Raw genomic sequence first — 23613 nt, 5'->3', positions numbered from 1 at the left:
CTCTGGAGCTCAAAACGCGTCTAGCGTTTTGGCCGCCTCCACCGGTCTTCTGATCCACTGTGCGATGCTGGTAACGGCTTGCCTCTCGGCCTCTCGCCTCTTATCTCTGCGCCCCGGGCAGTTCAGCGAGTGTCTTCCGCGCTTCCGCTTCTTGTGGTGGACCGCAGTGCAGTGTAGTGGCGCTGGAGCCGCAGATCGACCAGTCCGACCCGACGAGACTGGACCAGACCGTCCGGCCAGAGAGTGGCATGCAGCATGTCACGCTTCGACAACTCTACGTCTCCCTGTCATGGACGACCGTGTATTATTTCCTTTCGTGGCTCATGGGTGAGTGATTGTTCACTCGGGCGATGACCATGTCCATGAATACCGTTCGTTCGAAGCGTCCCGCGGCGCGGCGCTGCTGCGACGTTCACCAACCTGCCTTGCTGAAACGTAGATCAGTGGTCAAGTAAGGGCCTTGGCGATATCTACGTTGGTGAGACATGCCAAAAACTGGGACAATTTGCGTCCCATTTTGGATCACAATAAGCTTTTGTTGTACAAAGTTGAGGTTGCTTATGTCATACGTGAGTAAGTGAGTTGGTATGACGCACTCTCGACTGGTGAATCGATCTATCGATAGTCTAAGGGGGCGGGCGGGGGTGAAGGGTGGAGGGGGTTGCGTCGGCTGCAGTCGGCCTCAGTCGTCTGTTCAAGAAGGGGTTAGTGTCACAACCGACCGAGTGTCAAGTGAAAACGTAAACAAGAATGACTCTCGAGACCAAAAGAGAGGCCAGTTGAAGCAGGAAAGCTGCTCATAGTGTAGACGTGCTCTGCTCGTCCTACTCTTTTCACTCTTAATTGGAGGTGAGTCAGCAAATAGTTTTTTTGGGGGGACTTTGTCGCCGCCAGAGCCGTATCTAGATGCTCAGTTTTACTTGAGATTGTCTGCTTTTAGAACTTTGATCCTGTACTTTGCCACCTCTTGATATCCTGTATGACAAAGCAACTACTTTCATTCATTGTACTCCTCAGCTAGCTGAATAAGTTTGCAGGTATCTTCAAACATTTTTAAGCTTTTTCGAACAAGTAAAATATCTACTTCTTCAAATTTTCAGAGAGCGACGCAGAGGACTTGACCATGGCTCCGCAAAAAGGACTGTTTACATATGAGACACTTGTTCATGCTATAGCTGGTGCCACGGTAAGTATTGTTCCTCAAATTTCTTCCTTTCAGTAAAGAGCCTTCAATAAGCATCTGAATAATTCCCTTTTTCACCTTTCAATTGTTTAGGGAAGTGTTGTGGGGATGACAGTATTTTATCCACTGGACACAGTGCGATCACGCTTGCAATGTAAGTATTTAATGTTGGGCTGGAATTTTTAAATTAGCCATCCTGTCCTGTTTTCAATTAAAAATTAAAAATTTGTCGCAGTGGAAGAAGATAGAAAAGCCAAAAATACCTTTGCCGTCATAAAAGAGCTAGTCGAAGAGGAAGGATTGTGAGTATTTTCTTGAAGTTTAATTTGATTCAGACAGATTGATGTTCCTTTTCACTGGTAACTTAATTTTTCAGTGAAACTTTGTATCGAGGGGCTGTACCAGTTCTTCAGAGCATCTGTGCTTCAAATTTCGTCTACTTCTACTCTTTTCATGGACTTAAATCTCTTAGTAGTTCATCAGTTGGCCAGAGTGCTGCAAGGGACCTCTTCCTAGCATCAGTAGCTGGTAAAGTATATTATCTGAAATTTTTTTTTTTTTTAAATGGCCCATTGAGTGAATGCTTAGTCCTTGCTTTCTTTCTTTAAAGGTGTTATAAACGTTCTCACCACAACGCCATTGTGGGTTGTTAATACAAGGCTAAAGATGGCAGGCGTTGGTCAGGAAAAACAGGAGAAACCTGCCTATCGAGGTCTCATTGGTAAATTTCATTGTTACTTCATATAGTTACATCAAAATGAGTGTCTAGATCTGTTTCTGTGATTATTAAACAAGTCAATTTTTCCATTCAGATGGACTCATCAAAATTGTGAAAACTGAAGGTGCGGCTCGATTGTGGAGTGGAACAGGCCCTTCGTTGGTTTTGGTGTCGAATCCAGCAATACACTTCATGGTGTATGAAACTTTGAAGAGGTACATCCTGGATGGTCGCAAAGCCAGTGAGATTTCCCCACTCACGTTCTTTGCTGTTGGAGCAACTGCTAAAGCTATTGCAACACTCATCACCTATCCACTTCAACTTGTCCAGACGCGGATGCGCGTGAGTATAAATTTTAAAACATACTCATGTTGCTGCTCAAGTAAAATTTGTGTATGTTCATTATGTTCATGGATTGTATTGTTTGTTGCAGCATGGTCATAAATATCCTGACTTGAAGGCAGATGCCAGCAGTTTAGAGCTGACATCTTATATCCTGAGGTTGGTTCTGTCACCATGTGTTACACACCAAAATCAAGTATGTTAAGAGCTTCTGATGGATTTACTCATATCGCTCTTGTTCATTTTGTTTCTAGGAAGTACGGCATAAAGGGATTGTACAAGGGAATGGAGGCCAAAGTCCTTCAAACAATCTTTACTGCTGCTCTCATGTTCATGACGTATGAGCAGATTGTTGCATTTGTTTTCAAGCTTCTTCTCCGCAACCAACAGCTTGCTGCTCAAAGAAAATAAAGTACCTGAAGTACATTTTGCAAAGTTGAAAAAACTAGCTCAAGCTAGTTTGCTCTTTTATTTTCACTTTTTTAAAGTCATTTTTTTTTTTTAAGTTTTTTTACTATTGGTGATAGTTTTTGTTTTGTGATTTGACAATTTGCATATTTTTGTTTTTTTATTATTTCCATGACTTCCTGGCATTTCCTATGCCTGTTTTCTAAAAAAATTTAAGCTATCAGGGGTGGCTCCAGAAAACATTCCAGAGGGGACCAGGGACCTACACATCTTGTCGAGTTTGTTGCCTTCCCGCGCCCTGAGTGAGGATGTTGGGTCTGAAGGCTGGGCCCCTGGAGCTGGGACTGTTAGCTACGCTAGTCAGTAGATGCCAAATTATTTAAGCGGGTGTCCGCATGTTTTAAGCTCTAGTTAATTTTTATTAACTTTACTTTAGTGATATATGTTGTCGACCAAAAGAGTGCAGCTTTATATTCTATCTGAGGTGCTGAGGTGTTACTCTCTTAGCCCTCTATTCAACCATATATTAAATTGACTTCTTTGGTGATTGGTGTACTCCCTACTTAATATTCATTGGTGGTCGAACGTCTTGGAAATGTACCATTCCAAGGCATTCATGAAAAAAAATCAACAATTAGCGTAAGGCTCAGTGATGTGAACAATAAATGCGAAACAGTACCCTCTTGCTCATTTACTTCCATCTCTCTTGTTATGCCCCTTGTAAAGTAAAGGGGCTTCCAAAAATTGCGCTCAGACATGTCTGGGCGCGTGCGGTTTAAATATTGGTGTCAGCATCTATGCCCTCTCTAGACAATCATTGGACATAATGCTCCCCAAGACAAGGAAGACTAGAACGAGCGGCGTCAGGTATATAAACGCAGCGCGCGACCGTAGCAAGCCCCGAGCGGGCAACGCATGCCTTAGCTCTGTACGCCATCTAGCGGCCGGCACCGGAAGCTGCACTCGCAGGCCGCTGTCGGCAGCGCGGGGTAGCGCCGTCTCTGGCATTCCCTGCCGCTCCCGCAGCAATCTCCGGTGACGTGGGGTATTCGCAGCGACGCACTAACGTGGGCGCGTTTTGGGCTCCACAGTCGCAAAATGGGACTAGAACCGAGCGTGAGACCCCACCAGTGGATTCCTCGTTCGGAGAGCGATCCATTGGTGGGATCGCACGCTCTGTTTGAGTCCCATTTAGCGACTCTGAGGAGCTCAAAACGCGTCTTGAGTTTTGGCCACCTGCGAACCCAGGGAGAACAGCAAGTCAAGCCGAAGTCGCCGAGGTCCAAATGACATCCCTCGACCTCACATAGGCTCGCTTGTTCTCTTTGGGGCTTGGGGGTCCGCAGCTTGGATGATGGGGGCAACAATAGCGCCAGGCTGGCCAAGTTGGTTGGCGATCTAATTCGCTGTTGTCGTCTTCGCTTACGTCAGACTCGTTGAAAGGAGGAGGTGGGCGAGGCGCTCTTCGCGTCCTGTCTGAAGTACGACCCCCCCCCCCCCCCTCGAGTTCCACCTGGCACCTCGGCCCGCCCTGCCGCCCCCACAGGCGTGACACGCATCACTGCACACCCCTGGCCAACCTCCCCCTCCCCCTACGTTGGCACCCACCAACACGTTGGACGCGGCCTCGCCCCACCTCGCCCTGGGTCTCGATGAGCTGCTCGTGCACTTCATTGTGATCAAAACTGCAGCATCTTCGTGAGTGCCATGAGAGTCCCATGAATAAGTTGAGCATCCCCCAACCCTCTCATTCCTCTCAAAGAAGAGGGGAGAGAGCTTCGTTTCAGCACCTCTTATTTCAGTCCAGCTCTTTGTAAGCGGAAAATTAAAAACAAAAAATCAAAATGAAGCCTGACCGAAAAAACAGAGTTGAGAAAAATTTAGCAGTGCAGCAAGAGGTATTTGAACGTGCATACTCTTCTGTTTTAAACGGTCTGAAGCATTTAGACAAGAAAACTATTGACACTTTGAAGAGTGTTCACTCTGAGACAGAAAGTCATCGGTGAATATGAAGTGTTTGTCAAAACATTTTCCTCATTAATTTATGACAGACATCCTAAACATAGACCCTTTTCTTTTAAGGAAAAAAGAAGAACAAAATCTTAAGAAATCTCTCCTGGCAATTGCTATGGTGATACAGAAGCTAAAACATAACATCAGAAATGAAGAATTTGTTGAAAATAATGGTATTTATAATCTAAGCATTCTCTTATGACTTAAAAAAATCTGACAACTTTCTTTAAAATCTTATGCGACTTCCTCTCAGACACAGAATACTTCAGAAGGCACATAACAAGCACTGAGGAGAATATTACAGCTTTCAAAACTCTATTGAGTGAGCAGTAAGTATAAAATACCCAACAATCTTTCTGTAGCTTATTTCAGACAAACTACCCCTTTTATCCCGTTCTTCTTTAAAAGGTTGCACAGTTTTCAAGAAGAAGAGATTGACCTACAACAGTCTATAGACTCACTTCATCAACGTTTGAATGAAACTGCAACCAAACAGAGACAGGTTGGAGAAAGCTCATTTACAAGTTCTTCAAGAATTGCTGCAAAGTCTAAAGTTAACTCAATAAAAGCTAATGAGAATGTGCATCCAGTGAGTCTTATGGGAATAAACTTCAAAAACTTCTCTGGTTGATACAGCAATTCCAATGTTCTGTCTCTTAAATTTTACTAAACAGGACGTCCAAGAATTTCACAATTACTTAAGGAACAATGGAGGGCACACAGGTGGATGGGATACCAAAGATCATCTACTGTTTACACGCTTTCTTCAGAAGTACCGAGGCTTGGACCAAATGACAACAGCTTTACTGGATTTTATGCCAGGTAACATTATTCTATATCTCTAAGCATGACTGGGTAGAGCATAAATTTCAATATGCTTGCAGATAAGTCTCCAGAAGAAATAGCTCAGCACGAGTCTTGGTACCATGACTATTTAATACTAAAAGATGCCCAGCGTAAAGCCCTCAAGGAATGGCGAGATGAGCAGGTTTCACAAAAACAAAAATGTGAAACGATGGATGGTGCATCAAGTGGCCTTACAACACCATCAACAATTAAAAAAGTGCCCCATGAAAGGGATCCATCAGTCAAGGAGAAGATTCAAAAGTGGAAGGTAGGTAAAGTAAATACCTCACCAATGATTCTGAGAGTTTCAAACTGACCGAAATATTTTAACTTTTAAAAAGAACGAACAAGAGAAACAGCGTCAGCAGCAGATTCGCGAACTTCAAGAAAAAAAACGGCAGGAGGAAGAGGCATGGCAAAAAAAAGTTGCTTACTTTGAGCAACAACATCAGATAATTGTTGAAAAGCGTAAAAAGCAGCAACAATTCTTGGATAGCAGTGCATCTCAAGAGCAAGTCAATGACTCCCTTATCCCCAGAAAAAACATTCCACTCAAGGAATTTTGGTACAAGCTAGATTTAAGTTCATCTGTGTCATGAGATTTCTGCGGATTTATGTCAAGTACTCATGACCCAATTCAATACCATTTGCAGGGCGCAGGACAAGCAGTTCATGCAGCGAAGACAATCGCGCCTGCAACGATTTTCAGCGAGTCCTCGAGTGCGATCAAGTTCACAGGTGAAGGCTGAGAGGGATCCTTCACGTCTACTGAGACCCACTGCCGTTTGGCAGGCAAGGATGAAGCGAAGTTTGTCCGAAGAAGGAGGCGGGCAAACAAAGGCCTACAAAGGATTGTACATTGCAGATGTGCCACACTTGTGAGTCCCACAACAAGCAAGATATGAGTGTGAGAAATGAGAAGTCTTCAGTGGAAAACTAAATTTATTTTTCCTTCCACCAGGGCAATACCTAAGTGGCGACAAGGAGTGATATAAACTTTCACTGTTTTAATTTCACCTATGTATGAAAATACGTACATAATATGGTAAACCAAATCATAATCAAGTTAGGAAAAAATACTTTTCCTTGGGAAAAAGTTATCAGCAGAATATCACATTCAACAAGGTCAAAAAGTGATCATAATATTGCCAACAGTTGAAGGCCTATACGCTGCCTAGCACGCTCCACATTCAATACCTTTACCTGGACTTTCTCACCAAACTGTGGATGCTTTCCACCCATACCACTGTTGTGTATTAGTCCGTTTTGGCCCACTCCAATATCCACAAAAGCCCCGAAGTGGGTTGTATTTGTAATCCTCCCTGCAAACAAGAATTAGAAAAAGAATAAATTTTAATAACAAATGGAAAGATGGAAAATTTACAAGGTATAATGGTATAAACCAACCAGTGAGTATGTCACCACTGTGCAATGCATTGATGGAAGTTAACCCTTTCCGAAATAGTGGCTTTTCAAATTCTGATCTAAGATCGTGGTTTGTGGGCATTTGGAGACCATCGGCAACAAGTTTCAAAGTGGCTTCATTTGTATCCAGCAAGGCTGCTAAAGATGCAATACCTGGAAAAAGAGGAGTTATTTAGCACATGCCAGTGGAACTTTTTATTGCATAGATGACAAAAAATCCACAAACCTCCAGCACTGTCTACAGCCTTGGCTATATTTCTTATTGCTTCAGGAGACCCAATGTCATCCAACGAAACATCACAATAAGACAAAAATCGGGATGCAAAGCTGTAAGATTCCGGGTGAATCCACGTTCTGTCCAAAGGATTACATTTAGCAACTGCATTCCTAAATTAGAAAAAAGGAAGTTTTAAAATATTTATACAAACTAAAATCTTAATACTGTAACTCATTTGTTTTTGTGTTTTTAAATTAAAACTTTCAAAATTATGACAAACCTATTTCCAATAGTCTGAGGAAGAATTCTTATGAACCCAGCACATTGTTCAAATGATTTGCCACCAATGCCTTTCACTTTTTTAATATCATCTCTTGTCAAGAAGGGCCCCTGCTTCTGACGATGTTCTAAAATTTTGGTGGCTTTGGATGAATTAAGACCAGCAACACGCCTTTAGAAAGAAATAATTTTAACAAAAGAGATTGGAAGTTATACTGTGGAGATGCAAGCCTAGGTATATTATTATACTGCTTACATGCTTTAAAAATAATAATACACATTCAATAGCATCGAGGTAACATTATTATCTTACCTCAGAAGACAGTGAGGCGCAGTGTTCAGATCAACTCCAACAAAACTGACACACTCCACAACAATTTCATCTAGTGTGTTAGAGAGTTTCTTTTCTGATAAGTCATGTTGATACATGCCAATACCCAAATGCTTTGGTTCTACTTTTACCAGTTCTGCCAAGGGATCTTGCAATCTTCTTGCAAGAGATACTTTTTTTTCACATTAAAAAAAGCAGGAAAAATAAAGAGAGGAATAAGTTTTAAGAGTGACAAGTTATTTTACAAACAAGCATGGGAGGGGAGGTTTACCTGCGCTGATGAAATTTGGATCCATGTCTGGAAACTCGTTTTTAGCTTCCTCAGAGCAGGAATAAATACTAGCACCTTGCTCATTTACAATAGTGTATGATACATCTAAAGGTTTAAAAAATCCTTTCTGTATCAGTTCACTTAAAAACTCTTCAGTTTCCCTGCAGGCGGTTCCATTCCCCACCGCAACAACGTCACACCTGACAAAAACAATTTGAGTTACTTGATTACAAACCCACAAATGGTTCCTTTCTCGTGTTTTGTTTAAATTACCTGTGCTTCAACAATATTTCCCTGATCCATTGGGCATCCCCATCATCTCTTATGTCCCAAGTTCGCCTACCGCAATTGAGATTGATAAGACCAACTTCTAGGACATCTCCAGACTGGTTGAGAAGGGCCACCTTGCAACCATTCCGGAAACCTGCAAAGGAAAATGCTCATATACCAGCCAATAGGAAAGCAGTGTACTTAATTCTGAATAAGTAACCAACTCACCTGGGTCAATAGCAAGTACCTTACGTCCTCTGAACGGTGGCATTAAAAGCAGTTTTTTCAGGTTGGCAGCAAAGACCTCAATAGAAGCTCTTTCTGCACTCTGGTTCAGTTCTGATCGAACTTGTCTCGTAATAAGAGGCTGAATGAGACGAGAATAAGAGTCTTTAACACTTTCTGTTATCAATGAGCTTCGAAGCTCATACTGCAATCCTTTAGAAAGCCAATTTCTGTGACAAAATGACATCAATTTATCCAAAACTACGTCTGGAACAATAACGCGGACAGTAAGCTCTTTCTGGTTTTCCCCGCGATTTATGGCCAGAACCTGAAACACAAAGGGCAAAAATGGAGTTTCAACATTACGTATCTTTAAATTTAACTGTATCATAACATTTTTCTTATTTTACTACCTTACCTGGTGAGGCTTGATAAATTTAACATTCATGTTAAACTCAAAATAGTTACGATATTTACTCTCCTCATCCACTTTGGCCTGAAGTTTCTGCTTCTCAGATGCAGTCATTGATTTTACTTTTGCAGCAGACTTCTCCTTATCATGGCCCTTGGCCATCTCTTTGGCCACTGTACCCTTTGCTCTGGTGCTTTCGAGGCGAATGTTTGACGACTTTCTCCTAAGAAGTTAAACGATGAAGTTACTACAGAGTATGGAGGTAATGAATCAAGCCCCCCAGATTTAATGGAAACTTACAAATCAGATACTAGATCCAAAACATTTCTGTCCTTGCTTATAATGTCAGCTATTATGTGTTGAACTCCTGTTTGAACTTCACTGATGTCTCTCAGGCCATCCTTGTCCCTCACAACGAATTGAGACAGTGAAACGTGCTCGGACCCATCCATAATAGTTCGAGCAGCATCATCTAAGCCCAACTGGCGAGCTCGCTCAGCAAGAGTTCTTTTACTTCCTGTTTTAAATGGTGTATTCTGAAAGCACACAAGTTAGTTACTGACCTTAGCATAACAAGTCACATTGGATTTTTGTTAAATAGAAAAACATACAATCAAATCAAGTTCATTTAAGCTCCGGGCACAGACAATGGACCTCCTTATGTCTGAGGTTAATTTCCCAAGTTTCTCGATGGACTTTAACATTGTGGCAGCTTTATGCTGAATATGTCTACAACAGAAAAAATTTATTAAGTACTAAGAAGTTTGGGTAGGTTCCTCAGTCATTAAAACCACAGCTCTCTTTGACTGACTTAATTTCTTCAAATGTTTCCTTTGCATGTCGCAGCTGCTCTGGCTCCATGTTTCGGGTCATTTCTTTCCTGTAACGAGCGATAAATGGAATGGTGTTGTCGTCTTCAAAGAGTTTCACCAGGTTTCTTGCTACCCAGTCATCGAGCCCTGCAGTTTGTGCTAACAGATCTGACTCGTTCCATTCCATTCTCACTGTTGATGAACCCTTTAAAAAAATCATATGCATTCGGCAATTTCAAATTTAAAAAGATTTAAGTTTAAAATATTGGCAAAATTTGTTTGCAGGCTTACTGGCATCGAGTCCATTCCACGCTTGTCACTACTATGAGGTTCTTCCAGACGCAAGCCGGCAGTGCCGGCATCACCCTCACCATCACTGCCATTATCTGACATGTACTTCCCATGCCTTGAACTTTCAGAATCATTCTCAGGATCAGTTGCCTTTCTTGTAACCTTCGGTTTAGAATATTCTTTGTCAGTCGTAGCAGTTCCTCTAGGTTTGCTAGCTTTAACTGCAGGTCTACGTTCTGTGCGCTCCTTGGGTTGGGCAGGGGCACGAGTCCTTCTAGGAGGCTCCTCAGAAGGCTGGCAATATTCATCATCAGAGTAATTTCTTCTGGTGCGCTTTTTAGGTTTCAGATCCTCATCCTCTGAGTCTGAGAAGTCTATGACCGATGGTTTGGCTGTAGCTCGGCGTTTCCTTGGTTCGAGTGCCATGGCCCGACTCCGAGGATGCAGTTACTGACCGAAATTGACACACGAGTTAGTCTTAAAATGTTTTCAATTTGCTTAAGTAAATCCACTTTTAGCTGGTATCAATTCAGTGTAGTGGAACCTTGAATTACAAACACGTAAAGACACTTTCTTCCTCTTGGAACCCGAGCGGTGAAACCAGAAACCAGAAAAGGTATACAGTTAATCTGATCGCAGAATTTCTCATCTCACAACAGTGTAGCTGTCAGCAGACGACGCCGGGCAGTGTTGCCAGATTGGGCTATAAACCGCAAATAGGGCTATTTTAGAGGATCTTCGCGCGGGTAAAACATGCCTACTGCGGTTAATCACATTTGGGCTATTATCCTTTTCCACTTGAAAGAATAAAGTTGGGCTTGGCGTGTGAAGCGAAGCACCTTTGAAATGATTCAAACGCGCGCGGTTGTTGCGATTTCCGCGCGCTCTGGCGGCGGGGTGGCGTACCAATCTTCTGCCTTTTGGCAACAGTGCCCGATTAGCAGAAAATATTTTTTAGTGACAGTCTATTGAACAAGCAAATGTTGTTTCCTGCTCAATACTCCGATGTGCCCTCACGATTTTTCTGCTCAAGTGGAGCAGAGAGGGACGAAGTTTATGGAAACAGTGGCGAGGTCGGAGAACGGCTGAAATGAAGACCCCAACTGAGAAAGCTTAGACTTTTACTTTGACGCATAACCTGTATCTTTGTTGTTGCTGATGAATAATGAAGCTTCAGCGGCGACTGCATGGCGTCAAAGCTTTCCGTTTCAAAGTTTTCGTCCTTGTTCTCTTCCTCGTTTTCTACTTGTTACTCGTCAACATATTTGTGGGTCCTGAGAGGTCACTCGTTAATAGTTTGCTTTCCAAATTCAATGGTCACCCCAGACGACCTGTCAGAGAGCTTGGTCCTCAACACCATGTTCGACGAGAAATTGATCCTCAGCTGCCCTTTGCCCCGGGATCTTTCCTGCGAGGTGAGCAGCCGCACAATGAAAGTTACTGCTGGTTTAAGTACGGAACCATTGATTCGTTTGATTGGGACAATGTGACCATTTCTGTAAGCCCTGAACTGAAGAAAAGAGGCCCGTACAGAGTTATCTACAATGTCATTGAAAGCATGTCAAAGAAGAGTGACTCCCAACCAGACGTAACATATTGTACACATATCACTCCCTCCTTCCAGTGCAATATACTTGAAATTGTGCGAAGATGGGATGGTCCAGTGAGCATTGCTGCCTATGTACCAGATTATGATGCCACTTTAAGTCTTCTTCTCTTCCAAAGAATGTGCCAATGTCTTCCAGAAATGGCCCGAGTTTCAGTGCATTTTGTATTTCCTGAAGAGTCACCACCTGTGTTTCCTAAGTCGTCTCAAGTGTCATTCAGTAGTTTGGAGTCCATTGATGCCTTCATTAAGTTTCCTGCAGACTGCTCATGCCCCGAAGCAGTTTTGAATGGAACATTGAGAACCTTTCGTGAGGAAAGTGGCCTAACTTACCCAGTGAATGTTGCCCGGAATGTGGCTAGAGAGGCATCACACACAAGTCATGTTCTGGTATCAGATGTTGAACTTATGCCAAGTCTGAACATGGTCCAATCATTTCGACTCTTACTCAAAAGTTACATACCAGCCCAAGCGTCACCTGCAAGGCATGTATTTGTCCTGCCAGTTTTTGAAATAGAGTCAAGAGTTCGAACCATTCCAAGCACAAAAGAAGAGCTCCAACATTTGTACAATGAAGGGCAAGCAGTGTACTTTCATCGCTGGGTCTGCTTGCATTGTCAGCGTTTTCCAGGATTGGAACGTTGGATACAACGCAGGAAAGGAAGCCCATTTCCAGTAAGCAACACTGTTGGGCCAGCCCCACTCAAGGTATGAACTGTCACTTATTGTCCTGCTTTTTATTTGGTGCTGACAATGGAACCAACTTATCTTATGTAAACTGTAATGACTTCCAGGCTTTGATGGTGGTTAGACGGGAGTTCCCCCACCATAGATGGGAGCCAATTTATATTGGAACAAAAAATGAACCTTTGTACAGTGAATATCTTAGTTGGGAAGGCAGGCAAGATAAAATGACACAGGTAAAATCCTTGACTTCAAGTAAATTGGAAATTTATTTGTGGGTTGACAATTACAATCTTGACATAGAAATGACTGCTTCTATCCCTTTCCAGATGCATGCAATGTGCCTTTTAGGGTATCGCTTTGTCATTTTGGATGGAGGTTTCTTAGTTCACACCCCAGGGATGAAACGGCCAGGACGGAAACATGCCGAATCAATTGCCTGGCGCCAACCTCATGAAGAAGTAAATGCCAAACTTTATGAAAGGATTGTACGGGCCACTGAAAACCGTTTAGGTAGTCGCCCTGCTACATGCCGATTACACTGAAAGGAAAGGTATTTTGAACCACTCATCCCATTCTCCTTCCTCATTTCTCCTTATACTACATAATTTGTTGAGTCTGTTTACTTCATTACATGCTTGAACTTTCCAGATGTTTTCCGAAGATACTTTGGCTATTTTTAGAATTTCTTCTACTTCATTATTCGAAGTGCCGTCCTCCAAATCACACTTTAATAATAGTGGTAACGACTGCTAGAATTTTTAGGCTGCAACATTTTATAGACATAGTCCATTGTTTGTTTTTAACTGTCTTGTTTGTTTCCAATTTTTTAAAAACTTTTTTGCCTAGTATTACATTAGCTCAGAATTGTTGATTATTTTTAAGCTGTTGCAAAGTTTAGAATATTTATCCTGAACTGTTCTCCTGTTGAAGGATAGGATTGGATCTAATAGTTTTTGAATGTTGATATTGGCTGATCGTTAGTGTTAGTGTCTTGGAAGCATGTTGCGAATTCCATTACAAAGATCTCATGGTTTAGATTGTAGATGTACCTTTTGTGCAGTCCATCTTATAAATGTGATATCTCTATGCAAATACAGGAAGAAGTTGGTTTAGATTTCTGCATTGTTGTGCTCAAGAAATTTTCTGCTCATCCAATCATTTCTGGTATTATTTCAAAATAGGGCAAAGAGATACAACTACCTAACTGGTATTTCTTTGAAAGGCGTATGCATTGGATGGACCACAGAAGCAGAGGTTAAGATCTCATTAGAGCATTTTAGGTTTTGGACTGTTTTATCTTTTTCTTATTTGCATGTAATTTTTTCAAAAATTTGTGGATTTTTTATACCTACTACCACACTTGATTGGGAAAAAAAATCATTTAAGAAACCAAGTTGCAAAGTTGTTTTACATGCTGCAAGGGAATGCATTCCTTATTTTCAATAACAAAACATAAAACAAAACTGAAATTTAGAGCTAATCTTCTGGCCTATGCCTTAGACTGGTTGCTGCAGTGACAAGGAAATTTTGTATTGCACTGAATAGTGTTTTGTTAACTATCCCTAATATGTAGGGCCTAAATGTCTAGTATGCTCAAGAAAATTTGTCATGTTTTGTAAAGTTCAAAGCTGCTAACACATTTTTTGTGCTTGGTTGCTTTCCATATCATGTGAGTGAAGTTGTGTTTGAGGGCTTACATCTGTTGGTTGTGTAATCTTGATCAATGTCAGTGCCTTCCAAGTCTAGTAGTAGATCTAGTGTGGAACTTATTTCCCCATTCAATAGTTTAGTTTATTTCTTCCGAGCTTATGAAGTAATGTTAGTCTTTTTCTACTACTTTGCTTACATGAATTATAACTTTGACTTTTTAACACTATATTGCCTTTTCAGATGGCATTTTGACTTTATATGTCTTTCTATACTCATGATTTAATTCTTGTTCTTCTTGAGACAATAAGTGTTCCATGTTTTTAAAATTCTTCTCTTTTATAGGGCTGTGAAAACTACCTATGTATTAGAAGCACAAATACTAGTTAGATTGTTAATGATATTTAGAATACTGTCCTCTATACCCTTTTCTCTCTCCCCTCTCTTCTCTTTCTCTTCCATTTCCAATATTTTTCTTTCTTCATTTGTAAGTTTCTTTTATATCATTATTGTTACTTGATTCTTCCAAGTTCAGCAACTCTTAGAATTACTCATTGTTAATCAAAATTTTTCAAGGGTCCTCTTTTTCTTCTTTGTTTTTATTTTCACAAGAGGAGGACATAGGTCCTTGCAGTAACAACTAGAAGTAGGAGCCGTCCTGCCCTAAAACTGAGAATTAGTACTGTATCATGGAGACTTCTCAGGTACGTTTATCATCTTTTTTACGCCTTATGTGATACATGTATTTCTAGTCAGTAGTGTTAGTTTTTTACTACAAGTCCTTAATTACCATTGTGCAGCGCACCAAAAATGAAGTCAAGCTTTGAAAATGGATTTTTTGGAACTGTGAACACTGTTTGGGTCGATGGTAGAATTCTTTCCCCCATTCTCTTTTCAGGCTGTGACCTATGCCCCCGTACTGGCGGATTAAAGTAACCCTGTTAGATCTTACTTTACCAGAAATTGGCCCTTGGGAGCCGCGGGTTAAACTCTCTAAGCGTCTCTAAACGCTTGCACATGACAGAAAGGGTTTCTAATGCAGAGCTCTACATGTTGCAAAGAGAGGGGTTCCGTGATTGATTGATTGTTTTGTTTGTCAGAAATCCAGTAGATGGTGTCCTTGTTTTCATGTTTACTTTTGCAATTGTTTTGTTGTTTCTGTTACTCCCAAAGAACACAAAATCCTCACCATGATGTCATCTGATGTCAAAATGACTAATTTAAGTCAAAATTTTGATCAAAGAAGCATAAGTTTGGCATTTTGACTTCCTTTGACTGCTGGGTGACTGTCTTGTCTGTGGGCTTCTCTTCCATTAAAGTAAAAGGAGAATGAAAACGCTTGTTTGTATGTGTCCCTGTGAATCATATTGATGTGAATCGTATTTCTTGAATACAAATTCGGAAAACTAAGGACTGTACTTTGCAATTTTCAAAAATGCAATAAAGGTGTAATAAAGAACTGATAATGGAAGCAAGAAACTTAATTGGTTTTCATTCACATTTAATTACACAAGTTACACATTTTATGATAAAACAAACATTAGAAACATGAACAAGTAGAATATACTATCACAGATACGAATAATCTCTATGGCACAGAGTATTAGTTGATTTACATTCGCTGCAGCAAACATGAAAGTGATGATGGAAGACAAAATAAATGTGTGGTAATGAACAATGAAGGGATGAGAATTAATTTATGACAATGATAGAATGTGAGAGAGGAAGGAAGAAATGTTCAGATCTAACATAATTATTTGGCATTGGGTGACATGACTGGGAGAGTATTTAATTTGCATTTCAGCACAGGTATAGTTAGTAGTATCCCATGTCCAGGTGATCTGGTGTCCTTTGAGTAGTAGGAATCAATTCAACTGGGAACTTCAAGAGTCTCTCATTGGGGTATGCGGGTCGTTCAACTACCCCATGACCAAACTTTAACTCAAGAAATTCTCGAATATTATTTGGTGCAGACACATTCAGACCAATAAAAGAAATAGTAGACAATGGGTTCAGAAAATGAGCTGGAAACTCTCTGTCCTGCTTATGAGTTTTGAACCAGGTGTCTTTAGTCATTGTTCCATTTTTGTTGTAAAATGGGAAGAGATCAACATGCAACCTATTAGATCTGCTAAATTGAACACGATAAAAATCTCCCTCTGTCGCCTTTTCCCAAACAAAACCTTCAGTATCTACAACAGGAGATTTACTTGCTCTCAACAGCCATGATAGTTTTGGCAAATCCTCCCTCATAAAGCCCAAATCAACATCATAATCCCAGGGCAAAATATCAAAGGAGCGCATAGCCCCAAGTAGGGAGCCCCCCTCCAACCAGTGCCTGTCATCAGAAAATTACATAAACAGCAAGAACCAGATATTGAGGGGGAAAAAATTGGAATTATAACTCTTACCTGATACCAGCAATTTGCAGCTGTTTGAAAACATGTCGAGCAGTAGTTCTGAGAGCATTCAGACAGCAAGGCGGTGTCCACTTTCCTTCAAGTAGATACGATGGAGTGTCTCCCACAACGGTGCCAAAGCAACGGGCTGATTCTCTAGTGCAACCATACCTGACATAAAAAAAATAAAATTTGAAAACTAACAGTTTTTAAAAAATGGAAAACAGTCTTGCTGAATTGGTATATTTCTAACCATTCATCTTTGCCTCCACGGACTACGCGTTTGATGGACAATCTCTCAAACATGCGTTGTTGCCGTTCCTGGTTAAGACGGTGTTTCTTCCAAAGAATATGTTGTGATTGCAGTAAAGGACGACCAGATGACCAGACTACAGTGCGGAGAAGTCTTGTCTAAAATGAACAGGTATTATGGTAAAAACATGCACTGTGAGAAAATATCTAAAAAACCTTTCTGAATAAAGACAAACCTTCATATTTTTGGCTTTGGCCTGAATGTAAAGTGCATCAGGGAATGGCAGTATTAAGGGATCTGGAAGTTTCATTAGTGCTTCTTTTTCAACAAGGAGAACATGTTTTCCAGTCACTCCATCACAAAATAGTTCACTTGGTGTGATGTTGTAGACCAATGTCCACTTAAGTGCCTGCAGATCCATCTTTTGGCAAGATGTGAGGGATACCTGATTTCAACAGAATTGTTAAATTGGAATGGAATAGATATTGTTTCAATGAAACAATGAACTTAAGAGCTTACCTCCGACACAGGTGCGGCAAGAATATGGACATTTGGTTCATCCAAACCTTTTAGTAAAGTAACAAATGAGTTTCTTGTCATTGGACGTACTGAGTCTGGTACAAAACAGATATACTTTGTCTGGACATGGTAGAGGAGGTCTCTATCTTCTTTATACCCTCCAACCTCTAATTTTAGATTTATCACCTTCACAGCAGAATGGTCAAAATACTTCCACTGTAGTGGAGGATATATTGGAGAGTTGCTGACAATGATAACTTTCAAACCGGGAACAGTTTTCAACAAAGATTTCACTGTCTCAACGACATCATTGTCATAGTGCTCAAAATCTCGTATGACAACAGTGATAAGAGATTCAATACTAGAGTAGTTTCTGGCTAGACCTTTCCCTTCAGGTATAGAAGTTTCGGTATTGTCTTTACTTTTAAGGGTTATTTGCTTCCAGATAACAAGAATAATAATAACGCTGACAGCTATGAAGGCTAGGGTGTACAATCTTCTTTTAAGCCGCATATTAAGGCGTGAAGCGGACATTGGATTGAGGCTCATGCCAAACCAGTTAAAATATTCCGGACAGATTGCGGAGGATAATCGGGCCGCAATGTATGACCCATACGAAGGCCTCTGCACAATTTTCACTCATAATTTTTGCCAACTGTGTGTATACAAACACTGCAGACTACGCAAAGTGCCGAGTTTCTGCTAAAATAAACGCCTTCTGTAACAGGTAAGAACGTTCCGTTTGGTTATATTTTCCTGCAAATAGCGACCAACAAAAAACAGACAATTCTGCGAATAAGATTTACGCGGCGCCGCCGCTGTAACGTTCAACAGTTTAATTTGTTTATACTGCATTTTAAGGCGAAATTGCCTTTTAATCAACGAGCCACCAGCCAGATTTTTTCAATGGAAACCTCTTGAAAAAAAAATTATCTAAGATGAAGAACGAATCACCTAGTTTTGGGGAGAGGATCCAGGTTTGTTTGGTCCTGTTGACATTAGCAACAAGTGCTTGACATTTATATAATTTTAACTTCCAACGCAAGATTGTTTGTTGCTTGTATGCCCTCTCAAAATTACCAAAAATTCCAATGCCTGTTGATCTACTCAAATTCGTCGCCTTTTTTTATCACTATCTTGGTTGGGGTGTCAGGTTAGGGGCAGTGTAGGAGGTTTCTGAATTGAAGTAATTCAGAAGTAAGAGGAATCCTTAAGAAATTTGATTCTTGGACCCTCAAGCCAACCAAACGACTTCATTTTATTCACATTCCTTATGTTTCCAATACTCATATTCTGTGCTATAGTTTTCAAGAAGTCAGTCTTAAGATTTCTGTTTGTTGACAGGATTACGAAGTTGGCGATGTTCTTGGTAAGGGTGGATTTGCGACAGTTCGCAAAGCAAGATGCAAGAAGACTGGACTGGAAGTTGCAATCAAAATGGTAAGTTTTTTCTGTGCTTCAGATAGGTGTGTTTATTGTGGGGTGTCTAATATTTGTGTGTGAATCCCAAAACAGATTGATAAAATTCAAATTAAGGCAAATAAAGGCTTGGAAGTCAGAGTTTATCAAGAAGTTGCTATTCACTCAAGATTGAAACATCCTGCTGTTCTTGAACTGTATACGTTCTTTGAAGATGACAAATATGTGTATCTTGTGCTAGAACTATGTCATGGTGGTGAGCTACAGAAATATCTCAAGAAGCACAACCGTATTCTATCTGAGGGTGAAGGTATTTATCAACCCTGATTTCAATTAATTGACCATTTAATAAGTGTTTTGGTTACATTAAATTTTTTCTTTCAGCGAGTCATATTTTGTCTCAAGTTGTCCAAGGACTCCTATATCTTCATTCTCATAAAATTCTTCACAGAGATATGACTCTATCTAATTTACTATTGACCAGTAAAATGCAAGTTGTAAGTCCTTCTTATATTAACTGCTTTATTTTTGTCTCATGTCAGATTACATTTTTTTTGGCAGCTCCTGAATTGCTTCCTTAATTTGCAGAAAATAGCTGATTTTGGTTTAGCTACACAATTGAATCGGCCAGATGAAAAGCATTTGACAATGTGTGGCACACCAAACTACATCTCCCCAGAGGTGGCAACACGCAGCTCTCACGGTCTGGAAGCAGATGTGTGGGGGCTTGGCTGCATGTTGTACACGCTTCTTGTTGGACACCCTCCGTTTGACACTGATGCAGTCAAGAGTACATTGACAAGAGTTGTCATGGCCGATTATACGGTAGTATATTGTGAATGTAGCTATGTTGTCTTGACATCAGCATCAGAATGTTCAATGAAGTTAATTTTCTTGTAGGTGCCATCTTATCTATCATCAGAGGCTCAGGATCTAATTAACAAGTTATTGAAGAAAAATCCTCGAGAACGCATTAGTCTGCATGGCATTCTAAAGCATCCTTTTTTGTTGTGTTCCAAGCAGAATCTCATTGAAAAGGTCAGCTCCCTATGCCTGCCCCCTTTTTTTTGTGTGTGTGTGTATTTTTTGTATTAGTTGTCCAACTCTTAAATTTTTGTAATGTTTTTGCAGAGAAAGTATCCTAATAGGGAATCTGAAGATAGTGGCATGTGCACCATGACAACCGAAGGGACCCACTCTCTGCAACAAACCAGGGATACATCGGCCAGCAAAGATCGACACAAGATGTCTGCTGGACCCATGACTGTGGCTGCCATATTAAAAGAACAGAGCCAAGGCAGCTTTGGTTTAGAGCCCTTTTCCAACCCTGCCTTTCCAAAATCGCCTCATGGATCATATCATAACCATGAAGAACATAAAGGCAAACATCATGACAATGTCCGAAAGAGACATAATGAGGCTTATAATCATGTCTCAGACAACATCGACCCAGACAGTGGTGATGACAGTGAAGGTGATCAGTATGACAATGGGCTCCCTGGGGCTCTTCCTCCTAGAAGACAGTTAGCATTACCATTTAGAAACAGATCACGGTAGGTGCCATTTTATAGCTGTTGACTTTTAAACAGCTCATAAGAAAACAAATTGAATCAATAATTTTTTATTATTTCCAGATCGGAGGACCGATTTCATGGGACAAGAGGCATGAGTAATAGTTACCTAAAATCAAAACTCAGTGGCTGTGAGCCAGGAGAGTACACTAGTTTGCCTTCAAAACATTGTCACAACCAATTTCTGCATCCTGCTTGTGACACCTCCTACCATTCTAAGCCCAAACATGCAGGGTGCAGGCACAATCGTATTAATGGTGTGTCAACTTGCTCTGCTGATTGTACAGCAGAATTGAGTTGGAAACCCGCAACTCTGGCTCGATCTCAAAGCTTTGGGCATAAATCCTCCGGCCGATGTGACCCTCCCAAAACTGATCGTAATTTTCTGGACGAAGAGAGAGGACATAGTAATGGCAAATCCTGTTCACTTGCCCGCAAAATGGGTGCAGTTTCAATTGATTGCCATTCAAATGATGCTGACTGTAGTGCTAAATTCGGGCCTGCAACATATCAAAGCCAAAGAACAGGGGACAGTTGCAGTCACCATTCAAAGAATGCAGAGGAAGATGATTTACCAAAAAGTGTTCATTCAGTGAATAGATATCTAGATCCCCAAAATGTTCCTTGCCATATAAATGATGAACATAGCTCTTCACCTTTATTTGACCGCAGGAGAAGTCTGGACACAGATGCATTGGGCTCATTCAAGACTTCTCTCAATATGGAAGAAATCCAACATCTTTTGGTAAGCTTTGCTGTTTTCATAACCTGTCAACATTTTGATCTTAAGTCTCTTCACATTCTCACTTCTATTTTTATCAGTTTGGTGGATCTACAAATTCCAAGGGTAGAGAATCCAGCTCTGGAGGTCGAGCATCTCCTTTAAATACTCTGCGTCTATTACCAACTCGCCATCGCACAAAGAATGCTGTCCTCAGCATATTAGAGTCAGGAGAGGTCGTCATCGAATTTCTCAAAAAGAAAGGACCATCAAGAGAAGAACGCGTGGTTGATGTCTGCCGTATTTCCAACGATGGATTGAGGGTAAAATAATAATTTTTTATGATTAATAGTATATGACAGGAGATTTACATATCATACTAATGAACTCAACCATTTTTTACCTCAGATCGTTTTGTACCAAATGAATGGTGGGAGAGGGTGCCTAGCTCGTGATAAACCTCCCGACTTACCTGAACAAGGAGCAGATGCTATTTACAGGTAATGTGCAATCAACTTTTTCGTTCCTTTTCTTTTTCTTTTGTATTAAAAGCAGTAAAGTTAATTTATTCTGCTATTGCCAAACTTGTTGTTCCCATTTTAAACAATTTTTTAATAAAAATTTTGCACCTACTTGTATTTTAGCTATGAGTCGCTTCCTGAAAAGCATTGGAAAAAGTACGAATATGCTGTCAGGTTTGTCAATTTAGTCAGTGCTAAAACACCAAAGGTAACATTGTATAGTGACAAAGCTAAATCCCATTTGATGGAAAACATGCCAAATCCTGATTTTGAATCATGCTTTTATGATGGTAAGAAGAAGATTCCAGTTCAAACATTCTTACTACTTTTTTGTGTTTGTTTTATTTGTCATTGGTTTTGTTATGTTTTATTCAGGAGGTAAAATCTCAAGGACAAATGAGGGTGTGCGACTCATTGACCAAGATGGGCGAAACAGCCTGATAGTTTCTCAGGACCACGCCCTAAGTCTTTCCCAAGCTCCCCAAATGTTGTGGGATCATTTCTTGCAGGTAAGCTAACAATTGTTATCATCAATCTTTTTCTTTCCCTTCACTTCAACTAATTGCTATCCCATGGAAATTTCAGTGCTTTCAGCATTGCGTTATGTTGGAACGCTGTCTGGCTAGACTCGCTGGAGGGAGCTCCACTACGCAAGGCGGATCAAGATGTGTCTTCCCTGTCATTGTTGGTCGCCGCCCTCATGTACCTGCCATAACTCTACAGGGCAAGGAGAATATGGCTAATGTCATGCATGACCATCATGTTAGAGGGCCTCTTATCTCTCCCAACACACCAACTGTAAGATGAAGAATTATGATGCTGTTGTTGCATTTTAATCACATGGTTGATTCACTGGTATTAATGCAATCTGTCCTTATTTCAGCTCAAATCATTTGAAGTCTCTACTATTTCCACTGTTCCCATGCACTCAAACAAGGTTTGTAGTCGTCCTCCACTGCTACAAGAAACACCAGTGTCACGAACAGGCAGCAGGCATAGTGCTCGAACTAAGAGGGCCATCTCACCCACTGGCACAAGCAATGGTATTCGAAGAGTGGACATATCTGGTCTAGGAACTGCCACACAGGTATACTATAATCCAATTCCTTTTCCAGCTGTAGGTTTGTTTGAGTTAAATTAAAATTATTTTGTTCTAGCTTCCCTCAGGAGAAGTACGAATTGATTATTACGATGGATCCCAATTAAGGGTTCACCCCTCCAATAACGGCATCAGTTACCATTGTGCAGATGGTTCTCAAGTTGTGAGATGTGGTCCAGAAGATACAGTTCCTGAATGGTTGCGAGATCGGTTAGCCCAAGTTCCAAGGATCATTCAAAGTCTTGCAGAAAAGACACCATCTTGCACTGACAATATGCCAAGAGTGTTGCACAAACCCAAAGTTCGATCGTTAAGATAATGAATTATGAGGTTTTTCGTTTGGCCTCTTGTTGTCAGCATCCGTCCTGTATCAATTCTGTGATTTTGTTAGATTAATTCTGAATGAACTTGATGTCTAGAAAAGTAGATTTATTTAAATATTTTAACCCTCAAATGTTAATGTACAAAAAGTATATTTATATGTATATGTTTTCTATTTTCCTACTTTTGTTGTTAGTATTGATTGAAACTAAAAACTTTTACTTTTATTGTGTCTGTGTCTGTGTGTGTGTGTGTGTGTGTACAGAAAGGGATATTTTTCATTGCTCTGAACCATCATAGTCTTTGTGAATATCAGCACAATGGAGGACTGGTTTTATCGCTGTGTGTTCTGAACATTGTCTTATTCAAAATGTATTTGTATTTTTTAATGTATTGTTTGATTTTTCACACAAATAGAAGTTGTCTGGAAGATCATACGAAGTCAAGTCGAACCTATCCTATATTGAAGTGAGAAATTAAAACCTTATGGAATAATAAAGATATTTAAAAAAAAAGAGAGACTGAATTTTGTTTTGAAACACTCGTTTGCGACCGATAACTTTGACCCTGTTTGCCTACATGGCACACTGGGCTATACTTGGAGTCTTTTCTGTGACATCACATCTTACCAGAGGAGCATTACATCCTTGATTACCACACGAGAACGAGCTGCACATGGCTTTTTCAAGGTAGCACCATTCGAAAAATGCGCGCCAACACTGCGCCAGTCTTTTGGCTCGCTTTCAGGCGATCGCAGCGCCACGGCGCCGAGCGCTGGCGGTGATACGGCGCACTAGAATCACAGAG

General features: G+C 40.7%; 6 protein-coding genes and 1 non-coding gene across 14 annotated transcripts; 4 read left to right on the top strand and 3 right to left on the bottom strand.

Annotated features, from left to right (window-relative positions):
* The first annotated feature begins 206 nt into the window (after positions 1 to 206).
* Positions 207 to 3329, top strand: LOC117648335 (peroxisomal membrane protein PMP34). 3 transcript variants are annotated; one of them, XM_034390808.1, is made up of 9 exons: positions 207 to 327; positions 1101 to 1186; positions 1277 to 1337; positions 1419 to 1485; positions 1560 to 1711; positions 1794 to 1904; positions 1996 to 2243; positions 2335 to 2402; positions 2498 to 3329. In XM_034390808.1, exons 1-9 carry the CDS (start codon positions 249 to 251, stop codon positions 2652 to 2654), a joined length of 1029 nt encoding a protein of 342 aa, XP_034246699.1. In that variant the 5' UTR covers positions 207 to 248; the 3' UTR covers positions 2655 to 3329. The 3 variants fall into 3 exon arrangements, with proteins under 3 accessions (XP_034246699.1, XP_034246700.1, XP_034246701.1); XM_034390809.1 differs by lacking the exon at positions 207 to 327 and adding an exon at positions 660 to 849; XM_034390810.1 differs by lacking the exon at positions 207 to 327 and adding an exon at positions 914 to 1037.
* A 55-nt stretch (positions 3330 to 3384) lies between these two features.
* LOC117648714 lies at positions 3385 to 3500 on the bottom strand. Its single transcript, XR_004587948.1, has one exon. It is a non-coding gene; the product is annotated as a U4atac minor spliceosomal RNA (small nuclear RNA).
* An 847-nt stretch (positions 3501 to 4347) lies between these two features.
* LOC117648283 (coiled-coil domain-containing protein 112-like) lies at positions 4348 to 6634 on the top strand. Its single transcript, XM_034390723.1, has 9 exons — positions 4348 to 4653; positions 4734 to 4837; positions 4918 to 4993; positions 5073 to 5253; positions 5339 to 5486; positions 5549 to 5778; positions 5852 to 6075; positions 6164 to 6388; positions 6472 to 6634. Exons 1-9 carry the CDS (start codon positions 4496 to 4498, stop codon positions 6503 to 6505), a joined length of 1380 nt encoding a protein of 459 aa, XP_034246614.1. The 5' UTR covers positions 4348 to 4495; the 3' UTR covers positions 6506 to 6634.
* On the bottom strand, positions 6435 to 10692 carry LOC117648281 (S1 RNA-binding domain-containing protein 1). Of its 6 annotated transcripts, none has more exons than XM_034390718.1 (14): positions 10588 to 10692; positions 10044 to 10497; positions 9752 to 9957; positions 9552 to 9669; positions 9241 to 9476; positions 8947 to 9163; positions 8532 to 8856; positions 8307 to 8457; positions 8034 to 8233; positions 7745 to 7934; positions 7433 to 7603; positions 7162 to 7322; positions 6918 to 7088; positions 6648 to 6832 (listed from the first exon to the last, which is right to left on the bottom strand). In XM_034390718.1, the coding sequence occupies exons 2-14, from the start codon at positions 10467 to 10469 to the stop codon at positions 6648 to 6650; spliced, it is 2757 nt and encodes a 918-aa protein (XP_034246609.1). In that variant the 5' UTR covers positions 10470 to 10497; positions 10588 to 10692. The 6 variants fall into 6 exon arrangements, with proteins under 6 accessions (XP_034246608.1, XP_034246609.1, XP_034246610.1 ...); XM_034390719.1 differs by having other exon boundaries at positions 10044 to 10493; positions 10588 to 10687; XM_034390721.1 differs by having other exon boundaries at positions 10602 to 10622.
* A 263-nt stretch (positions 10693 to 10955) lies between these two features.
* LOC117648127 (beta-1,4-glucuronyltransferase 1-like) lies at positions 10956 to 15462 on the top strand. The gene is made up of 4 exons (XM_034390375.1): positions 10956 to 12357; positions 12444 to 12569; positions 12663 to 12886; positions 12985 to 15462. The coding sequence occupies exons 1-3, from the start codon at positions 11209 to 11211 to the stop codon at positions 12876 to 12878; spliced, it is 1491 nt and encodes a 496-aa protein (XP_034246266.1). The 5' UTR covers positions 10956 to 11208; the 3' UTR covers positions 12879 to 12886; positions 12985 to 15462.
* A 5-nt stretch (positions 15463 to 15467) lies between these two features.
* Positions 15468 to 17875, bottom strand: LOC117648126 (fukutin-related protein). The gene is made up of 5 exons (XM_034390373.1): positions 17155 to 17875; positions 16871 to 17080; positions 16636 to 16793; positions 16395 to 16553; positions 15468 to 16321 (listed from the first exon to the last, which is right to left on the bottom strand). Exons 1-5 carry the CDS (start codon positions 17701 to 17703, stop codon positions 15799 to 15801), a joined length of 1599 nt encoding a protein of 532 aa, XP_034246264.1. The 5' UTR covers positions 17704 to 17875; the 3' UTR covers positions 15468 to 15798.
* Positions 17876 to 17934: 59 nt separating this feature from the next.
* Positions 17935 to 23312, top strand: LOC117648662 (serine/threonine-protein kinase PLK4). The gene is made up of 15 exons (XM_034391315.1): positions 17935 to 18131; positions 18499 to 18594; positions 18670 to 18883; positions 18958 to 19070; positions 19162 to 19398; positions 19474 to 19611; positions 19705 to 20126; positions 20208 to 20889; positions 20967 to 21188; positions 21274 to 21365; positions 21510 to 21676; positions 21762 to 21895; positions 21972 to 22184; positions 22270 to 22473; positions 22544 to 23312. Exons 1-15 carry the CDS (start codon positions 18093 to 18095, stop codon positions 22802 to 22804), a joined length of 3234 nt encoding a protein of 1077 aa, XP_034247206.1. The 5' UTR covers positions 17935 to 18092; the 3' UTR covers positions 22805 to 23312.
* Positions 23313 to 23613: the final 301 nt, after the last annotated feature.

This window comes from Thrips palmi, unplaced genomic scaffold (assembly GCF_012932325.1).
Source record: "Thrips palmi isolate BJ-2018 unplaced genomic scaffold, TpBJ-2018v1 HiC_scaffold_3, whole genome shotgun sequence".
Classification (NCBI taxonomy): domain Eukaryota; kingdom Metazoa; phylum Arthropoda; class Insecta; order Thysanoptera; family Thripidae; genus Thrips; species Thrips palmi.
This window is presented reverse-complemented; position numbering and strand designations above follow the sequence as displayed.

Excerpts from the sequence above, each read along its gene's own strand:
- LOC117648283 (XM_034390723.1), top strand. The coding sequence starts at position 4,496 with ATGAAGCCTGACCGAAAAAACAGAGTTGAGAAAAATTTAGCAGTGCAG. Across the intron at positions 4,994-5,072 it reads AAAACTCTATTGAGTGAGCA|GTTGCACAGTTTTCAAGAAG; the intron begins GTAAGTATAAAA and ends CTTCTTTAAAAG. Across the intron at positions 5,487-5,548 it reads TTTACTGGATTTTATGCCAG|ATAAGTCTCCAGAAGAAATA; the intron begins GTAACATTATTC and ends ATATGCTTGCAG.
- LOC117648126 (XM_034390373.1), bottom strand. The coding sequence starts at position 17,703 with ATGAGCCTCAATCCAATGTCCGCTTCACGCCTTAATATGCGGCTTAAA. Across the intron at positions 17,081-17,154 it reads TTGCCGCACCTGTGTCGGAG|GTATCCCTCACATCTTGCCA; the intron begins GTAAGCTCTTAA and ends TGTTGAAATCAG. Across the intron at positions 16,322-16,394 it reads CTGCAAATTGCTGGTATCAG|GCACTGGTTGGAGGGGGGCT; the intron begins GTAAGAGTTATA and ends TTCTGATGACAG.
- LOC117648335 (XM_034390808.1), top strand. The coding sequence starts at position 249 with ATGCAGCATGTCACGCTTCGACAACTCTACGTCTCCCTGTCATGGACG. Across the intron at positions 1,338-1,418 it reads AGTGCGATCACGCTTGCAAT|TGGAAGAAGATAGAAAAGCC; the intron begins GTAAGTATTTAA and ends AATTTGTCGCAG. Across the intron at positions 2,403-2,497 it reads CTGACATCTTATATCCTGAG|GAAGTACGGCATAAAGGGAT; the intron begins GTTGGTTCTGTC and ends TTTTGTTTCTAG.
- LOC117648662 (XM_034391315.1), top strand. The coding sequence starts at position 18,093 with ATGAAGAACGAATCACCTAGTTTTGGGGAGAGGATCCAG. Across the intron at positions 21,189-21,273 it reads TTTCCAACGATGGATTGAGG|ATCGTTTTGTACCAAATGAA; the intron begins GTAAAATAATAA and ends TTTTTACCTCAG. Across the intron at positions 21,896-21,971 it reads TGTGGGATCATTTCTTGCAG|TGCTTTCAGCATTGCGTTAT; the intron begins GTAAGCTAACAA and ends TGGAAATTTCAG.
- LOC117648281 (XM_034390718.1), bottom strand. The coding sequence starts at position 10,469 with ATGGCACTCGAACCAAGGAAACGCCGAGCTACAGCCAAACCATCGGTC. Across the intron at positions 9,670-9,751 it reads GAAACATTTGAAGAAATTAA|ACATATTCAGCATAAAGCTG; the intron begins GTCAGTCAAAGA and ends TTTCTGTTGTAG. Across the intron at positions 7,935-8,033 it reads TCCAAATTTCATCAGCGCAG|TATCTCTTGCAAGAAGATTG; the intron begins GTAAACCTCCCC and ends GTGAAAAAAAAG.
- LOC117648127 (XM_034390375.1), top strand. The coding sequence starts at position 11,209 with ATGAAGCTTCAGCGGCGACTGCATGGCGTCAAAGCTTTCCGTTTCAAA. Across the intron at positions 12,358-12,443 it reads TTGGGCCAGCCCCACTCAAG|GCTTTGATGGTGGTTAGACG; the intron begins GTATGAACTGTC and ends AATGACTTCCAG. Across the intron at positions 12,570-12,662 it reads GGCAAGATAAAATGACACAG|ATGCATGCAATGTGCCTTTT; the intron begins GTAAAATCCTTG and ends ATCCCTTTCCAG.